The sequence below is a fragment of the Elgaria multicarinata genome, chromosome 13, assembly GCF_023053635.1.
Source record: "Elgaria multicarinata webbii isolate HBS135686 ecotype San Diego chromosome 13, rElgMul1.1.pri, whole genome shotgun sequence".
Classification (NCBI taxonomy): Eukaryota; Metazoa; Chordata; class Lepidosauria; order Squamata; family Anguidae; genus Elgaria; species Elgaria multicarinata.
The window spans coordinates 17,774,290-17,786,290 of NC_086183.1; the positions used below are offsets into that span (position 1 = coordinate 17,774,290).

At 44.4% G+C, this 12,001-nt stretch overlaps 1 protein-coding gene across 8 annotated transcripts in view; it reads left to right on the forward strand.

Moving 5' to 3' along the window:
* Positions 1-12,001, forward strand: part of PTPRU (protein tyrosine phosphatase receptor type U) — a 410,313-nt gene that overhangs the window by 230,368 nt on the left and 167,944 nt on the right. For all 8 annotated transcript variants that reach the window (XM_063139805.1, XM_063139806.1, XM_063139808.1 and 5 more), the window contains exon 8: positions 4,769-5,077. In XM_063139805.1, the coding sequence (XP_062995875.1) occupies positions 4,769-5,077 (309 nt within the window). The remainder of the gene's footprint in view (positions 1-4,768; positions 5,078-12,001) is intronic.

The following is a 12,001-nucleotide window of genomic DNA, read 5'->3' on the forward strand; positions in this document are numbered from 1 at the left end:
CCCATCCCACAAGAATACCAGGCATGTTGCCAGCGTTCCTCCTTTCCCCCCTCCCTCTCCTTAGCCCTGGGAAGGAAACTGCCATGTTTGTTCCAGGGTAAGAGACTGGAGTGGAAAGCTCCATCATGGTAAAAGAGGGAAGGAGCATTGCGACGACCCCGACCTCACACACAAGGCCTTGCCTAGCACACCCTTCGCAAGCCAAGCGCCACCTCTTGAAAAGCCTGAGGAAAGGGTAAAAACAACACAACCTTTCCCCTATATGCGAGGGAACAAGGTAAAGGGTTTTGATAAATAGGTTCTATGGTTGAGGTACTGAACTGCAGGTGTATTGGTAGATGTTTTTACATTGTGTAATATAGCAGGTAATAAATCCAAGCTGACACGTGGTTTGTGGTAACAGAACACAAAGTAAAGTTTATTGAAGTTTAACTGATCTTTGGTATTTCAATTTAGATCAAACCTGCTTATTTTTATATTTAAAACAACCAGTACGAAGTCCCTTAAAATCCTATCTCTTCTCACTCCTCACACACCAAACACTCCCATGAGGCACAAGCCAGACTAAAACTCTCAGACTAAAACCAAACCTCAAACTAAACCATACAATCACCTCAGCTAAATTATTTATACTCCTTCCTCCCCCTCTCTCACCGCATCACTAGCCATACCCACTCAGTCAAACATTCCACACTTGCTAGACATTCAAACTCAGACATACCTAAGGGACAAAAAGGTGGGTATCGCCACAAGCATCAGTGGTCCTTTGGAGCTGGATCTATGCTTCTATTATGGCTTGCTCTGATAGAAACTTGCCCCCTTCCCAAATTCCTTCTGTGTGACCAGGCTAGCTGGAGAATTTAAACAGATTTTGTGATTTGTTGAATGTTTGGATTCTGCCTTTGGACAAGAAATAAAAATGTGACGTTATCTGTCTATTTCTTTGGTCGTGAAAATGGTGCTAGAATTGAATGGTGTCATCATTTAACACTATGGACAACTGAACCTGTTTATCAGTAGTCTTATACATACACACACACACACTCATCTTATGGCTTGTACAATGCCTTTGAAAAATTTGCCTAGGGACTTACTCATAACTGTATAAAGCTCCAAAATTATTCATTTAGACCATGATCTGAGCTTCATGATTGCATGATCTGAGCTCCACAAATTGCAACTTCCTGCAATGTAACTGTCTTCTTACTCTCAATTCTTTGGTGAGAAGCGATGGCCCCTTCCCTGTGTAAGCAAACAACAAATCTTGTTTCTCGAATACATGACCTCAAATTTAGTTCCAGCATTCTCGCTTTCTCATGCTCACTGACAGAAATTACCCAGATGACATATATAATGCCCATGCCAAAAAAAATATGCCAGCCAGGGCCCAGAAGCCAATGGCATTGGCTAATCTGGCCAGTGGTCAGGGTCTGGAGTTGGCAAACATGGATATAGAGCAAGGGCAGACAAAATCTTTTGGTGTGGTGACCAGATTGACCCCAGTGGCTATATAGGGCCATCCAGACCCCTGTTGGTTCCTCAGGTCACCTGGACTGCTGCAGGACCACCTCTGACCATTATGGGATGGTGCTGCAGTGTAGTAAAACTCAGGCTGGAAGCCCTCCTTGCCAGAGAGCTGACCCTCTGGGGTAGGGAGTAAGGCACATGGAACCTGCAGGTAGAGTCCTGGCTTTGAGATCTCGGGTACCTTTCAGTGTCCTGGTGACTATCTGCACTCTGACACCCCCTTCTGAGTCCTCCTTGGCATAGCACTGAGCCTGAAGTCAGGACACTTATTTTCCAAAGTCTTTTAAGGTCATATTAGATCTGATGTTTATCAAGAGGTTTGCCTAGTGAGTTTGATTTTAAAAAAGAGAGGGGGAAAAAAGATTGTCGTTATGGGGAGTGTGGGTGAGGCAGAACGGGAATATGGTGTGGCAGGAGGGGGCTTTAAGCCTCCCCCCCCACTGTTGTGCTGTCCAGAATCTCCTCCCAGCCACACACACTGGTGCCTGCCATTCACAATGGGAGAAATCTCCCGTTGGCTTGAATGGGAGCTTTCCTCCCCCTGTGAGTAGTGGCCACACAAGAAGGCAGCACTTTTAATCAACACTACGGTGGGGGCAAAGGGTTAAAAACAATCAGCCTTGCCAGGGCAAACTAGTCACATTGAGTTTTGCTCTTGCATTTCTATTCTTCCCTCGGATTTTATCTGGTTAGGTGGCTGTGGGGTTTAGTATATTATCGTTGTGAATTTCAATTTGTATTGTTTTTTTATCTCTTCTGGAAGCTGTTCAGAGAATATATATATATATAGAGAGAGAGAGAGAGAGGTTGGGGTATCAAATACTTAAATAAATAGTTTTTTTTTAAAGTGCAGCACTAAGATGTTGCATGTGAATCAACAGGAAAGGACTGTAAATCAAGCTCTAAAGAGCGGAAGGGTCTCTCCTGCGTTTTCAGAGTACATTCAGGCACAGGATTTCTGCAAAACATCTTTGGAATGTGGAGATAAAACCCAGTGGGACCCAGTTTCTCATTTTAACAACAAGGGGGGGGGAAGCAATGATAGAAATGGTAATTTTATTGAAATGTATCCCCACTTATGTGTCGCCACAGCAGTGTAAATTTGGGCTCTATGTGGACAACTAAAATACCTTTAAAATAACAGCTCCAGAAAAACAACCCTCATAAAATTGATAGATTTTTATCATTATGGGAGAGAAAAGAGACGGAGCGATCAGATGGATCGGCCCCGGCTGCATTGCCAAAGACCTGTGAGGGAAGGGACTGGTGTGTTTTGCTTAGTCTGGTGTTTCACCTGGCGCTGTCTCTTTCGCTGATGTTTATGAAAAATTCCAAATATTTAACAAGGAGGAAGCGCCGCGCAGACACAGGGGAGCTGCCGTTGCCTGAAATATTGAGAAGGTTTCGTGGCAGAGCGAGTTTTCATTTTGCCCCAGGTGATGCAAACTTGCAGTTTCATACTGACACTGAATGTAAGGGCGGCCACACGCATTTCGCATGCACGAGGAGTAGGCCGTGTTCAGATCATGCTGTCGCTGAAAGTGGCGTTAAAAGTTTCTTCCAAAGGAGGATGCAGTTCTTTAAGGTCTATTGCATCATGGAAGTGGTCGTATGCTTCACCTCGAGCTCGACGGCTACTCCAGGAAAAAGGAGCGCTTCTTTGCACAGTGCAGAATTAATTGGTGGAGATATTGGCCGCTAAATGTGGTGATGGTTACGTGGGTTTAAAAGGGGATTTGGCAAAGCGATGGAGGGTCTGTCAGTGGCTTTTGGCCATGCAGGCTCCAGGTTATTTTCCGCCTAAATTTGTAGTTTGTGAACTTTGGTAAATTATTATGGGGAAAAAAATGAAATGAAATGAAAAGCACAGAAAGCTGCATGAGTCAAATTTAATAGGTGTAACCAGTAGGGTGACCATATTTTGGAAACCCAAAAGGAGGACAACATGGTCGCCCCCAAGGGGGCGTGTCCAGTACCAAGGGGGCGTGCCCACCCGAACATAGCCTTGGTCACATGTCTGATTTTACAGCACACATTTAAGACAAATCTGTTCTACATAACATCTTAATGTTAAAATCACTGAAATAAAGAACAAGTGAGAGATTCAATGTATCTGAAATTAACTTCACTCACTCCTACTTTTGTAGGTTTTGCTGTACTTTGAAGCTTTTGCTATACTCTGTGTGTTACGTTCTCCCCTTCCCTCAAATATCTTTTCTGACTGTATCTTCACTCATTGCAAGCTGCTGTTGTTGTTAACAGGGTTTGCTACTGGCCCCAGATCTGTTTCAAATTTGGTATGCCTAAAGCTCTACCTAAAAGCTATCATGGTGCCAACTTTTAGCTCTTTATCTTTAAAAATGACAGTTTGAAAAATAATAATTTTAAAACTTCATTTTTTAAAAAAAATCCTTAAAAATCAATGGATGAACGGATATGTTTCAAATTTGGTGTGGCTAAAGCTCTACCTAAGTCCTATCATGGTACAAGGTTTCATCTCTTTAACTTTAAAAATGACGATTTTAAAAATAATAATTTTAAAACCTCAATTTTTAAAAAATTCCTAAAAAATCAATGGATGAACGGATCTGTTTCAAATTTGGTATGACTAAAGCCCTTCCTAAGAGCTACCATTGTGCCAGGTTTCATGTCTTTATCTTAAAAATGACAGAGTTTTAAGCATTTTTGTTAATTCCCATTAGAGCTGCTCTTTGGGAAAAAATCCGGATTTCCTCCCTCCCGGATTTGCCATCAAAAACCCGGGCAAATCCGGGCAAATCCGGTCATATGGTCACACTAGCAACCAGGCCCAGCCTGGAAAGGGCCATGTTGAAGCTGGCTGCCATGTAGCTCTTAAAGATGAGGAGCCTGTCAGGAAAAAGGAGATGGCAACCCTAATTAAAGGCCAACATGGTGAATACACAGAGGTTCAAAAACAGACTTTAAAAGAGCTAAGCACTCAAAGCCTTGGGCTTGGATGGACAAGTCTGTTCGTTTCGGTTTCGCCCACATTCATTATTATCTTTTTGTACAAATCATAAGTTCTTTTGATCTCCAAAATGGAAAACTTTGCAAATTTTGGTCAATTCTGCTCAAAATCGAACAGAAAAGATTGCTCACCCATCCTAACTACTGAGCTGTGCGCCCCCCCTCCATTGTATTCTGGTGTCTTTTTGCTGAGGATGAGTGACACTTCTTTTGCCATTGGCTTCATTCTATCCCCTTTCTGTTTTGATGGCAGAACCCATGCGGGCCCCCAAAGGCCTCGTCTTTGCTGAGATCCAGTCCCGGCAGCTGACTCTTCAGTGGGAACCCCTGGGCTACAACCTGACGCGCTGTCACACGTACACCGTCACGCTCTGCTATCGCTACACCATGGGCACTGGCCACAACCAAACCTTTCGGGAATGCGTGAAGATGGAGCGCAGCACCAACCGCTACACCGTCAAGAATCTACTCCCGTACAAAAACGTCCATGTCAAACTCATCCTCTCCAACCCAGAGGGCCGGAAAGAAGGCAAAGAGATGATATTTCAGACTGATGAAGATGGTGAGTGTTGCACCTTGGATTTATGGGGGTGTGGGAGGAGGTGAAAATAGAATGTCTAGAAAGTGTTCTCCCTAAGGGAGCAGGAGGAAAGTGGCTTATTAAAAACCCATAGAAAACCATGGTTACATACTGCTAGATTAATGAAGCTAATTGGTTGAGGGTAATTCACAAAGACATAAGCAGCTGGTGAAATCTTCCAGGTGTCTTTCCCTGCAGACTCAGTGAACAGGGGTGGAGGGAAACAAGCTAGAAAGTGCCTACGACTCCTGAAACATCCTCCCCCATACACAAAGCATGATAATGGATGAATAATATGAATGTAAAAGCTAAACAAACGCCTCTACTTGTGACCTAGATAGAAGGAGAGTCATCCCTTCCCCCATAATCTTCCTCCAGTGACAGTAACTTCCAAATAATCTTGGAAAGTGACCTGCAAGGCCTGCCCTACCGTTAGGCAGCGTGAAGCAGCTTGCCTCAGGCAACGGATACTGGAGGGCAGAAGAGTGAGTGCCATGCAGCCTCTCCTTAGCGAGCCCCCTAAGTTAGTCTGTTGTCTTCAGGTGTGGTGGTGGACAATGTTGTTCCTTCACCAGTGTTGAAGTAAGATTCAACTGTCAATCCAGTCAGTTTCTGTATGTGGAATTTGGGTGGGGCACATCATGCTGTCCTTCACCGTAGTCTGTGATAACCTGTCTCATCAAATTTTGGGTAGGATGTTATAGATGAACATAGTGAATATAGTATGAGATCCACCTCCACACTTTTATGGTTTTGGATCATTTCTTGAGCCCTTTCCTCACGTCATAGAGACTTTGTTCATCGCCCAATCATCTGGGGTTAACTTCTGCTGAGCCATTTGATCTCTCTGAGAGTCAAAGCTTGCATTACTTTAAAGACATAGCTAACATGTTTGCTGTAAAAAAAAGAGAAAAGGCCATCTTATGAAGCAGAATGCATCTTCAGAGTGCCAAGACACTATGGTTTTAATTTTTGTGAACTGCCCAGAGAGCTTCGGCTATTCGGCAGTATAGAAATGTAATAAATAAATAAATAAAAAAGACACACCATACCTTAAAGATGTAGCTCAGCAGCAATGACTTTTCTCTTTTTCTTTTAGCACTGCATCAGGAGTAACAGGGGTTTTGTGCTTTGCCCCTCACTATGTGCCCAATGCCTGCAATTTATAGCACCAGACAATGATCCATTAAAGCAAATAGACCACTATTTGGCAATGTATATATTACACAATTGGTACCTTAGCGGAGGGGGAAGAGTTAAAGGCCTAATCTATACCAAGCAGGATATTGCACTATGAAAGGAGCCACACCAAGCAGGATATAGTGGTATGAAAGCGGTATATGGTATGTGTCCATGGGCCCCAGCAGTTGTCAGTGCACTTCAATACCTCTATAAAGCTGTAGTGTGGTTCCTGCCTTTTATTTACTACTCTCATAGTGTAATATCGTGCTTGTTGTAGATTAGACCATGGTCCCCTACCCCTCACACTGGGGTCCTGATCATGATTGGAACCCCTGCACTTACTCTAGAGTAAAAACAAAACCCAAAACATATTTAGCTGCTTAAAGTAAGGTGTGTCTTGGCACTCTGAGGATGCCTACTGCTTCATAGGATGGTCATTTTTACTGCAAGCAGATTTATGAATGCCATGGCCTTGATGGGAGGATGTAATGGTGTGATATGATTATTTTTCCTTTGCAGGATTGTGTGTGTGGGGTGCTGGTGTAGAGGGCTATGCTAGAACCTTTGTCCTGCTGATACATGCCCTACTACACCCTTTGATTGGGAGCTGGCTTTTATAGCGGGGTTGCTGTTATTGTAAACCATCCCAAAAGTTGTAGATGAAGCAGGATATAAATATTTGGTATTTGGAAGTATGGGAGGGAAAGAATGGGAAAGGGAGAGGCATCAAGAAGGGTAAATGGAGGAAAGAATGGAGTAGAGGACAGACTAGAACAATACAACCAGGATATACAAGAAGTCCTACAAGCCATTTGGAAAATTTGTGTTTGCATGGTCATTTTTCAGAATGGGGTAGCGTTGGTCCTAGAGTCAAACCAACACTTAGGGCTAAAGCCACCCATTCTTCTGAATTTACTGTCCTTGTGATTAGTAAAGCCATTCCTTCAGTTAGTAGTAGTAATAGTTAGGTGCCTTCAAGTCAACTTTGGCTTTTGGCGACCCTATGACTCAGCGATCTCCAGTTGCCTCTGTTGTAAACCACCCTATTCTGATCTTGTAACTTCATGTCCGTATCTTCCGTTAAGGAGTCAATTCATCTCTTGTTTGGTCTTCCTCTTTGCCTTCTACCTTCGGCTTTTCTCAGCTTTATTGTCTTTTCTAATGAGTCGTTTCTTCTCATTATATGTCCAAAGTATGTTAGTCTCAGTTTCAGCATTTTCCCTTCTAGTGAGAGTTCTGGCTTAATTTGTTCTAGAACCCAATTATTTGTCTTTTTCGTGGTCCACAGTATCCACAAAACTCCTCCAAGGAGACCTCATTGATGATAGATATATATATATATATATATATATATATATATATATGGGGTGATATTGTGGTGCAGGATAGCAATTCAGTACTGTTACCATGGTTACCAGTATGACTTATTTATACATGCATGAGACCAGCTGATTATTGTTCTTCCCCCCCCCCCCATTCCTACGTCTCTTTCCTTGTCTTATGACAAGCTGAGCACCTGGAGGCGACAGTGGGGCTGGGATGCAAGAATCTTTGTGGGGCTGAGAGGAAAGGAGGGAGGGGACACGGATGGAGAGGAGAGGTTGGAGCAAAGGGCAAAGGCATCTGCTTGGTTCTCCTCCAGTACTGGAGGAAATTGGAACCTGATTGGAATGGAATGAACATTCACAGCAACATGAAAATGACGAAACTTGATAAGCTGGGTACGGTGCACTGCTGGAAGGGGACAGATTAAGATGGTCAAATTTCCCAAGCTAACCAACTCCAAATCTATACATGCAGCTGAATGAAGTGGGAACCTTCTCTTCTGCCTCTCCTAGACTGTGGAATGGCCTGCTGGGAGAGATTTATTGACTTAATAGTCTTGCCCGGTTTAAGAAAGCCATAAAGACTGATCTCTTAACATGTCCAATTGTTATTTTAATATTGTATCAGTTTTAGATGTTTTTAACTAGTTTTATGCATTTTATGGTGATTTTATATTTAATGTTGATCCAGAGGGAGAGGCGGGTAAGAAATAAATATTCTGTTGTATTCTATTCTAACAAGGGGCAAGAACACCAGCATGGTGGAATGGACCATACAACACCAGACTACAGGAAGTGGTGGTAGTGGTGGTGGGGAAATCACAGTTTTGAATGCTCCCCTAATGGGGGAATAGCTTTCTACAAATCAAGAACGAGTTCAGCTAGGAGCAGGCTGGGCTAGAAATGGTCTTCCTAACGAGCTGGTTGTTGCAAGGAGTTTTGACCTGTTTTTTTTTAAATTATTATTATTATTATTATTATTATTATTATTATTATTATAACAACAACAACATGGTATCCATCACCTTTCCTACCCTCAGCCTGAAGTGGTGCAGTCACTGTCCGGATGGGTGAACTCCCCTGAGCCCGGCTCATGGGTCGCTTGTTGAGCATTCACCCACCCCTCTCAGGGCATGCTGTGAACTTCTCGCTGGCTCGGCGAGCGTCTGATGAGGCCACAGGGGGCCATCCACCCTCTTCGCGAGCCACTGCCATTTTGCGCAAAATGGCTGGGTGGCCTCTTTGGGGAAGGGAATGTTTCATTAAGGAGCCATTACTGGAAGAGTCCAAGCTGCCAATGGTGGCCACTGGAGACCCCATCACTGCATGTCAAACACTTGCCCTTTCCTCCTTGCTGAGGAGGACAAGTGTTTGGTGTGCAGCGATGGGGACTCCTGCCCCTGTCCGCTGTCAAGCCCTCATGACCCCTTTCCTTGCAAGGAAGGAGAGACCACTGTTGTTGTTGTTGTTGTTGTTGTTGTTGTTGTTGTTGTTGTTGTTATTATTATTATTATTATTATTATTATTATTATTATGCATTTATATACCGTCCCATAGCTGAAGTTCTCTGACCGGTTTACAAAGATTAAAACACTGAACATTAAAAACCGATATACAAAATTTCAAACCATAAAAAGCATAAAAACAGATTGCATACATTATCATTTAAAACAACTATTCTGGGTCAGTTAAAAAACCTCAACATAAGCTGTTAAATGCCTGGGAGAAGAGAAAAGTCTTGACCTGGCGCTGAAGAGATAACAATGTTGGCATCAGGCGAGCCTCATCAGGGAGATCATTCCAGAATTGGGGGGCCGCCACTGAAAAGGCCACTTGCCGACCCCGGGAATTGGGTGGGCTCAGCAAGTGGGTCCATCAACACCCTGTAGCTTGGCAAGCAGGGCTGGGGGGCAGACACAGGGGAGTCCACCAGACACCCGGACCCTACTGGGCGTTTGTGACATCCCTACAGTCAGCTCTGTAGAATTCGACCACATGAGAAGAATGGGCCCAGAGATGTATGTCAGGATGTTAAATCCCTCCTCAGCTATTCTATTTTTGGGAAGTTTATATTTCATTTCAGAGGCTTCTTTTCAGAGCAGACCATTTTCCCTTTCATCTTTTCCTGCAAAGCATATCAAAGCTTAATAACAATAACAACAATTATTCTAATTAGTACCTTGTTCTCAGCTGGCGCCTTTCATCTCTGGATCTCAAATGCCAATTAATTAATGCTCACAACACCTCTGTGAGGTAGATATTTATGGCGACAAAGAGCTCAGAGGTCAGCTTGCCTCTGATGTCTGCTCTGTGTAGATGGTTCATTACTTCTGACCTGAATAAGTGCTGTTTCATATCGCAAAGGACAATTTCCCAATTCTTCTGCTGATAATTGGGGCACGCTGCTTGAACGGTGGTTTTGAATTAAAAGGTTCCTGTGGCGCGTCTGTGTGCATGGCCCCACATGGAACAGCTCTGTGCCAAAGGACATCAAGGCACCAGATCCAGCTTTATAGATTTCTACCAGGAGGGTGGGCTACCAAAGCTATTTTGAATGCCATTCCCACAGAAGTCCACCAGGAGTCACACAGAAAATGAAACACTGCCATCACTTGGCTTCCTGGTAGTGTTGCTCAACGCAAATGGTGGTGGCTAGCTTGCCACCCTAGGACCATTTCTTGGCTCATGCCCCAGTCCTTGCTAGGGATGGACACATCAGTTGCGGCCTAGTCTTCCTGTTTGAGTCCTTGGGCTCAGTTGAAGCAGCCATGGGACCGCGGACGGATGCAGGTAAGACCCCCCTCCCACTTACCTGGCTCTGCCGCCGTCACCGCATGGGCAGCAGCGACAGCAGCAGGGCCAAGTAACCCCCCCTTACCTTTTTAGTTGAGCTCCGGATTGAGGCGAAGGATTCGACTTCACCTCGATCCGCTCCGCAACGCTTCGCTGCTTCCCCGTTCCTCTTCACCTCCGCCTTAAGGGGAGGTGAAGCCCCCCGATCCGCTTCTGCTTCTCCAGTCCGAGGAGAAGCAGAGCACATCCCAAAAGGCCACCCATCAAGTTGCGTAAATGGCAGCCATGAAGGCCCTATTTACACAACTTGGGAAATACGCCGTTTCCAGAGCCACCATTGTTGCACACAGTGGGGGTTGTGGATGAGGGCAGATGGCTGCCTGGCAGTTGCTGGGGCCCATAGCACCAAAAGAGTGAGCCTGCAACTATGCTGTGGGCCAGCGAGCTATATCTGGGGGAGGGGAGTCTGCTGCACTTCCAGACTCAGGCAAGCACCCGTGACATCCCTAATCTGTCTGAACACTGTGTGAACAGAATGCTGGATAACTAGGCCCTTGGATTAATTCTGCATGACTTTTCGTATGTTCTTAATTGGACCATAGGCGTGCATGAATTTGTTTTAGAATGAATGAAAAATTGAACTAAATGGTCCCATTTGTTTCCATTGTCATTTCTTTTGAAATGAATGCATCAAAGAACAAAAGGGTACACTTTTCATTACTCTCATTCAGAAAAAGAACAGATAAAGAGCCATGTTGGATCAGATCAAAGGCCTATCTAGTCCGGCATTCTCTTCGCACAGTGGCCAATCAAGTGCTGGTGGGAAACTCACACATAGGACAGGAGTGCAGTAGCACCAGGTCATTCATGTTCCTCCGTAACTGGTGTTGACAGGCACCCTGCTTCTAATAATAGAGGAAATATGTAGCCGTCATGATTTCTAGCAGTTGATAGCTTGATCCTCCATGAATTGGTCAAATCCTCTTAGATCGGCCTTTCTCAACCTGGTGCCCGTCAGATGGTTTGAGCTTCAACTCCCACCAGTCCCAGCCAGAACGGCTAATGGTTAGGAATTCTGGGAGTTGTAGTCCACAAGGGTGCCTTAGGGTATGTGGGACACTTACCTGCTTACATTGGCAGGGGGAAACTTCTCCGCTAAGGTGTTGGACTGGGAGTCGGGAGATCCGGGTTCTAGTCCCCATTCGGCCATGGAAACCCACTGAGTGACTTTGGGCCAGTCACAGACTCTCAACCTACCTCACAGGGTTGTTGTTGTGAGGATAAAATGGAGAAGAGGAGGATTATGCATGTCACCTTGGGTTCCTTGGAGGAAAAAAGGTGGGATATAAATGAAATAAATAAATAAATAAATAAAGGCTGCCATTTTATTAATTTTTTCTTCTTCCTTGCTTCCTCACTCACTTTCCACATAAATAGATCTGGAGGGACATCCTTCTATTCCAATGCTCTTGTCCTTGCTTTGCCAAGCACTGGCCCATGAAGAATCCAGGATCTGGGTAGCAGTCATCTGATTCACAGTGTTCTAAGAGCTGGATCTTGCATTGTTTTAAGGTGCCAGCAACCAAAGATGTACTACATCCCCAAG